Source organism: Pteropus vampyrus, unplaced genomic scaffold, assembly GCF_000151845.1.
Source record: "Pteropus vampyrus isolate Shadow unplaced genomic scaffold, Pvam_2.0 Scaffold51, whole genome shotgun sequence".
Taxonomy (NCBI): Eukaryota; Metazoa; Chordata; class Mammalia; order Chiroptera; family Pteropodidae; genus Pteropus; species Pteropus vampyrus.
Window position 1 is genome coordinate 135,242 of NW_011888832.1, and position 7,040 is coordinate 142,281.

At 56.0% G+C, this 7,040-nt stretch overlaps 1 protein-coding gene and 1 pseudogene across 1 annotated transcript in view; one reads left to right on the forward strand and one right to left on the reverse strand.

Annotated features, from left to right (window-relative positions):
• Positions 1–5,732, reverse strand: part of DRC7 (dynein regulatory complex subunit 7) — a 19,016-nt gene extending 13,284 nt beyond the window's left edge. Inside the window, exons 1-5 of the mRNA XM_023530663.1 lie at positions 5,519–5,732; positions 4,929–5,103; positions 3,700–3,825; positions 2,840–3,034; positions 907–1,065 (exon numbers count right to left, since the gene is read on the reverse strand). Of these exons, the coding sequence (XP_023386431.1) occupies positions 907–1,065; positions 2,840–3,034; positions 3,700–3,825; positions 4,929–5,103; positions 5,519–5,706 (843 nt within the window). The 5' untranslated portion in view covers positions 5,707–5,732. The remainder of the gene's footprint in view (positions 1–906; positions 1,066–2,839; positions 3,035–3,699; positions 3,826–4,928; positions 5,104–5,518) is intronic.
• LOC111739604 lies at positions 1,849–1,968 on the forward strand (annotated as a pseudogene).
• Positions 5,733–7,040: the final 1,308 nt, after the last annotated feature.

Here is a 7,040-nt window from a genome sequence, read left to right on the forward strand (position 1 = left end):
GCCAGGTAGGTGGGAAGGGGGCGTCAGGTTCTCAAGCATCTTCCCGGGCCTGGGGAACCAGCAGGAGAGCTGAATTCTGCCAGACTGTACATTGGCTGGCAGAGCGACCTAGAGGACATCACCCCACTGCTCAGCCCATTTTCTGATCGATAAAATGGGAGGGACTGACTCAATCTGTGGCTCATAAACTGAGCCCTTTGGAGCGCGAGGGTATCTGGGATTTACTGGCCTTCCATGTTGTGATTCTGGGTGAGATTTCATCCCAAGAAATGTAGTGGGACACTGTATGGCTTCCTAGTTTGCCTCCTCTGGGAGAAGAGCGACTGAGTCATGTTTGTTATTGTATCCCCAGTGCCTGGACCAGAGGAGACACTGAGCAAATCCTACGCGGAAGGAAAGGAAAGAAGGGAGGGAAGAAAAAAGAGTGGGAGGGAGGATGGGAGTGTGGATGGCTAGAAGGAATGCTGGGAGGATGAAGAGACAGAAGGAAGGAGAAATGGGAGGAAGGATGGGTGGATGGGTAGATGAATGGATCGACGGTCGGAGAGATGGAAGGACTGATGGAAGGAGAGCCGGGAGGACAGTTGGGAGGACAGATGGGAGAGTGTGTGTAGCTAGGTCTTCAGGGAGACCCTGGAATGAAGAGAACCTCAGCATTGCCCGGCCTAAAACGGGCTCTCCGAGCTCTCTGGCCCTAGAAATCTGTCACCAGAAGCTGGCTGTCCACCCGCGGGAGATTCCCACATGGCCAGGCAGGGGTGGGGATGGTCGAGGGGTGGAGGAGGGCATTTGGACCTTGCAGTCCATAAACACATCCCTTCCTTGATGTGTGTCTGCTTCCCAGCCCTAGAAGCCCCACCTCGAGGGCTGAGCTCAGAGGATGAGGATGGAGGCAGGTGGACCTACCTTGAGGTGGGCCTCCTCCTCCTTCAGCTGCCTCTTCTCCTCAGCTCTGATCTCCTCTTGCTTCTTCATCTCCTGCTCCTGCTCAAACCTGCTGCTCAGATCCCTGGGGGGTTTGATCGAGTACTTCTTAGGTGGTGCCATTTCCTTCTCCTCGACTGCCTGTCACCCAGAAAGAGAGGAAGGACCAGCAGCTGTGAATCTCTGCCCCTCAGACCAGGAGGTCACAGCTGCTCCTGCAGCCTGTGGGCTTTCTGGCCCTCCGCGCAGAGAGAGCCTCAGGTACCGACTAACCTCAGGCCCGTCTGTGAATTGGAATGAGAATAATAAGAGCTTCCTTCCCAGGCTTGTTCTGAGAAGTAAAGGCAAGAAAATGCCCAGGTGAGATGCCCGTCAGGTGTGATTTTCCCTTCACCCCCGCCCCCAACCCCACCCCCACCACCCACGCTCGCTATGATCTGCACCTGATCTCGTGGGCCAAATCGTCGGGAGTTGGATTTTCCAGATTTTGTCATTGGAGGGTTTTATATGTTGATGTAAAATAAGAGTTTGCTGGGTGAGAGAGAGAGAGAGAGAGAGAGAGAGAGAAACATTGCACAAAGATAGGAGGATACATATATCTTTCCAGGAGAGAACACCGCAGAAGTGGGCTCGTGACAGTTAGGAGGGAGAAATAGCAAATCTCTAGGGTTTAGAGTCAAACAGTCCAGGCCTCAGTCCCTGGACCTTCATTTAGCAGCCGTGTGACTCTGGCCACACGAAATCGCCTTCCTGTCTCCACGCGACACACCCGCCCCTAAAATAGGAGCGATGACGCTTCCGCACAGCGCTGCCGTGAGCACTGCTGTGAGCGACAGCCAGGCCACTGGACGCGAGAGCGGTTCATACCTGGAAAGTTGTCTGCATCTGTTAGCTAGTGACATCATTTTAATAACTAACATTTTGGCCTATGGCCACGCCACCCTGAACAAGCCCGATCCTGTCTGATCTCGTGAAGCTAAGCAGGGTCGGGCCTGGTTAGTACTTGGATGGGAGACCACCTAGGAAGACCAGGCGCTGTAGGCATAAAAAGCAAGGGATTGTAAACTGACAAGGTCCTTGTAATCTGTGAGGTCAACCAAGGGTTGCCTTGCCTAAAAAAATAATAATAATGATTGACATTTTGGCTGAGGTAAGAGGCTCGCGTGTGTGTGTGTGTGAGCTCACAGGCCTTTGGAGCCGAAAGCAATGATGGAGTTTTTTGTTTTGTCTTCCTAAGGAGGTGGGCCTGAGAGAGCGAGGCGCTCACCTGGTGCCTCCCTCTAGCTGAGCACTACTCAGGTGTAACACAGGTGCATGTGCATCGGGCTAGATGCCCCAGGCCCCTGGATCCCCAGCCCTGAGCCGAAGACACCTACAGGGGTTTGATCCTGATCACCGAGTCCTGGAATCAATCCAGTTCACAAAAAGCATTTCTGCCTGTCGTGTGGCTACTTTCCAAAGGCCAAGAGATCCTTAAATTTCTGATCCCTAAAATTAAGTTCATTTAAAAGTGTTCACAGCAGACTCTGGTCATTATGGAGTCTCGGTCAACAGAAAGCAAAACACGTCGACTACTCGCTGGAGGGCGGTTGACCTTTTTTCTTTTTTTTGGCTGTTAAAAAGGGGTCTTTTTACCTGGGAGCGGGAATAAAAGAACTAACTATCTGTCCATTTGTCTATTTCTTCCTTATACGAAAAGGGCTGCTCGGGTTTTTATCAAATACACAGGGTAATCAGGAAGAGTTTGGCTTACGATCCAAGCCAAGTGGCATCCACAAAATTGACCTTGTAGGGGACACAGTAGTTAACTGCATTGTGGGAAAGGGACAGCCAGTCTGTCCCTTTCTGTCTGTCCCGGGGCGGCGGCGGTTGCTCTGGGGACACACTGCTTTCAGGATAGCACGTCCCGCCGTACCTTCCTGGGCATGATGGTGAGCGGGCACACCTCCCGGGTCAGGTCCATGTGGCACAGGTCCTGCGAGCCGTACCCGTTGACGCAGTAGGCGTCGTAGCCGGAGCCGATGAGCATGGAGCAGAGCAGCGTGCTGAAGTCGAAGCAGTTGCCCTTCTGGTACTTGAGCACCGTGGTGGAGGAGAACAGGTGCGAGGGCTGGCCGCGGCGGGGAGGTCAGCGCGGCCGGGCCTGCTGCGCCCCCGCCGTCCGCCCCACACAGCCTGGGCCCCCGCTCGGCTCCTCACCCTTGTCGGGGGAAGGAGCCTACTAAGGGTGGGATGAAAACCGGAGACCCCACGTCCAGAAAGTGCCATCTACATTTGCCTGTAATTTTAAGGGGCCGTGAACTTCCTCATGGAAAAGACCCTCTGGACTGAAGAAGCTTCGAGTCTAATGCTCTCTGAGGGGCGATTTTGCGGTTTTATTTTAAAGTTCCCCTCGCCTTGTCCCCCCATCCTTTCCTTCTCTTCCCTTTCCCAGGTCTCCATGGTGGACCTACCGCTTCCTCCCGCCCTCCCGCCCTTCTCCATGAGAAGCCCATTGAGCTGGTCAGAAGCTCAAAGACGAGGCTGTGGGCCAAGAGCAGCAAGGGCCCCCCTTCTGTCCCCCACCTCCTGAAGTTGCGAAGGGAAGATTCAGAAGCCAGAAAGAGGCCAAGGAGGCGAAGGGGTGGGAGTCAGGAGACCCCTGTGCTCTGTGACCTCGGTTAAGTGACCGCCTCTCTCTGGGCCTGTTCCCGCCACACCCCCAGACAGACTCGTGGGCTGTGGCCTGTGTCCTGCTGAGCCTCTTTCTCCAGACCTTCCCAGGGTGGCACGTACCGGCTTGAGGGGGTCGGACAGGGGTACCACGGAGAGGAAGTCCGCCACAAACTGGGCACAGCTGTCCCAGTTGTAGAGCTCGGGGTAGGGCATCAGTGTGGGCCGGATGGTCGTGCTCACGAACTTCTATGAGGGGAGAGACCGAAGGCTTCGGGCGGGGCAATCCACCTAAGAGGGGAGCCCAGCACTTCCAGGAAGCCGGTGACCTCAGGGTCAGGGGAGCCCTCTCTGGGCCTCTCTGGCCCTCAGGCTCCTCCTTGGTACTTTGGCAGCTGGAGGAAGGGATCCTGGAGCCCTTCCAGCCCAGATCCAGAATAAGCGGTGCTGGTGAGAATCAGGGCCTCCCTGTCATCACCCCTCCCCACTGAGTACCGCCAGATCTGACGGCGCCTCCCGGATCCCCAGCAACCCTGTGAGGCAGCTCCCATTGACAGGAGGAAACAGAGGCTCCAAGAGGTGAGCTGACTGGCTCAGGTCCACAGTGGGCAGCAGAGCTGGGTCTGTCTGGCTCTAGGCCACCATCCAGGGTGGGGACCTAGTGCTACTAGGGACCTCGAGGGGCTGCTCTGCCACCCAGGGCCTGGGGGCCAGGCCTTCCAGTCTCCCTGTAGATTCGAGGAATGGATCGCGCATGGCCCCACGTGAGGGGCAGCCCCAATGCAGCCCCTGCTGCAAGCGAAACGCGGGCCTGGGGTGACCAGATAAGGGAAACGGGGAGTAGGGACTGCAGGGGAGTCTCCGAGCTTCAAATGCTGGCAGCTAATGTGTTTGTTAAAAATCACCATGTGGGCCAAGTACAACAGTCTGGGAGTCCCTGCCAGCCTGTGAGCTGCCGCTGTGCAGCCTTTGGATTCATCCTGTGCCATTTCGTCTACAGATGGGGAAACTCAGTCCCTGAGAGACTCAGGGACGTGACCTGGGTCACAGGGCTGGACAGAAGGAGTCCAGTGCTTGGGTCTCGGGGCCCACCCTGGTCATTTTGTCTTATTTCTTTGCCCTTCCCTGGACTGGGCCGGACTCTGGGGCTGGAGCCTGCCCCTTGGGGGGAGGCATAAGGGTCTCCGGGCCGCCAGCGCCCCAGAGGGGATTCACAGCGAGCCTGTTGGCATTTGAGTTTATGCTGCTCCCAGGCTATAAGCTCTGGCCCACGGGAGGGCTATGCTTGGGCCCATCTCCCTCCTCCCTCTGCTGTCAAGCCCCAAGCCCTGCCCTCCACAGCCCAGCCTTACGGGCACTTCGCATTCGTTCAGTGGGTGCAGAAAGAGGGGCACGCGGTCCGGGCACAGATGGCTGTATTGGCGGGAGAAGTTGTCCGCCACCTGCAGCAGCTGTTCCTCCTTGAGCGTGTTGCTTTGGTAGGAAAGGGGCAGCTTGGAGATGTCAACAGTGTCCTTGGTAATGCTCCTGTGCCCGCAAGAAGGGTGGCATTAACTAGTCCGCGCGAGGCTAGGCCTGGCACACAGAGAACCCTTGATCTACCCGAGCTGCCACGGGCTCTATCCCTTCCTTGTTTAATCCTTACAACCGCCTGGGAGGGAAGTATCATTATTAGCACCTGCACTTTTAAACGAATAAGGGAACCGAGGCACAGAGAGGTTGAGTAACTTGCCCAGGGTCACACAGTGAGTGAGGGGGCAGAGTGGGAACTCGGTCCGGGCATGCTGAAAGCGGAGAGCCCTCACTCTTAACCACCTCCCTCTAGGTCCTGGGCCTGCATCCCAGCCCAGGTGCCACCATTCTGCCTGGCTCCTCCTTTGCCCAGCCCGGCTCTGACCCGCTCCAGGGCGGCTGGGTCCGAAGCCCCCACCCCGACACTCACGAGGGCCTCCGCGGAGCGGCGACCTCGATCTCCGACACCTTCTTCTCCAGGTCTCTGAGCATCTCCTGCGTCAGGAAGGTCTCCTCCTTCCGCACCTCCAGGGGCCTCATCGTCTTCTCGCCCCGCTCGGCCGCCTCCTCCCGCTCGGCCGCCTCCTCCTCCTCTACCTTCTCCTTCAGGACCTCCATCCTGGCGTGTCTCTGACTGTCTAGAGGTGGAGTCTCTGCGGAAAAGATAGACGCACTCAGAATGGCCAACTTCAGAGCAGGAATGGACGACCCAAACCACCTGTGTCCCTGAGCGGTGGTTTTAGGTGGTTTGGATCACAGAGGGAAGAATTAAGTCCCTCGTAAACGTTCTTTCCTTGGAGAAGAAAGTCTCTGCTTGGTGCTAGCGTGTCTAGAACACCTTTCTAATATGTGCAAATCTTTTAAAACAGAGACAAGCCGGCCAAGGTTGAGAGCTATTGTCAGCATGGGGGTAGGGTGAGGGAGGAGGGGGTTAGCCCAAACTTACGGACGTTGCTTGGCTTTTCAGATATTTATTCTAACAGTTACCTTCTCTTTATGACAATGATGCTAATGCTGAAAGGGTTGCTGTAGTATCATAAAACTTCCCATTTAAATATATTTATTAAATCTAATAAGTGAATTGGTTTAAAGAAAACTATTCATAACAGTAAGGTGATGATACGAAATATGACGACAACAAAAAGAAAGGTGACATCACCAAACGTGGAACCGAGGCACAGAGAGGTTGAGTAACTTGCCCAGGGTCACACAGTGAGTGAGGGGGCAGAGTGGGAACTCGGTCCGGGCATGCTGAAAGCGGAGAGCCCTCACTCTTAACCACCTTCCTCTAGGTCCTGGGCCTGCATCCCAGCCCAAGTGCCACCATTCTGCCTGGCTCCTCCTTTGCCCAGCCCGGCTCTGACCCGCTCCAGGGCGGCTGGGTCCGAAGCCCCCACCCCGACACTCACGAGGGCCTCCGCGGAGCGGCGACCTCGATCTCCGACACCTTCTTCTCCAGGTCTCTGAGCATCTCCTGCGTCAGGAAGGTCTCCTCCTTCCGCACCTCCAGGGGCCTCATTGTCTTCTCGCCCCGCTCGGCCGCCTCCTCCCGCTCGGCCGCCTCCTCCTCCTCTACCTTCTCCTTCAGGACCTCCATCCTGGCGTGTCTCTGACTGTCTAGAGGTGGAGTCTCTGCGGAAAAGATAGACGCACTCAGAATGGCCAACTTCAGAGCAGGAATGGGCGACCCAAACCACCCGTGTCCCTGAGCGGTGGTTTTAGGTGGTTTGGATCACAGAGGGAAGAATTAAGTCCCTCGTAAACGTTCTTTCCTTGGAGAAGAAAGTCTCTGCTTGGTGCTAGTGTGTCTAGAACGCCTTTCCAATACATGCAAATCTTTTAAAACAGAGACAAGCCGGCCAAGGTTGAGAGCTATTGTCAGCATGGGGGTAGGGTGAGGGAGGAGGGGGTTAGCCCAAACTTACGGACGTTGCTTGGCTTTTCAGATATTT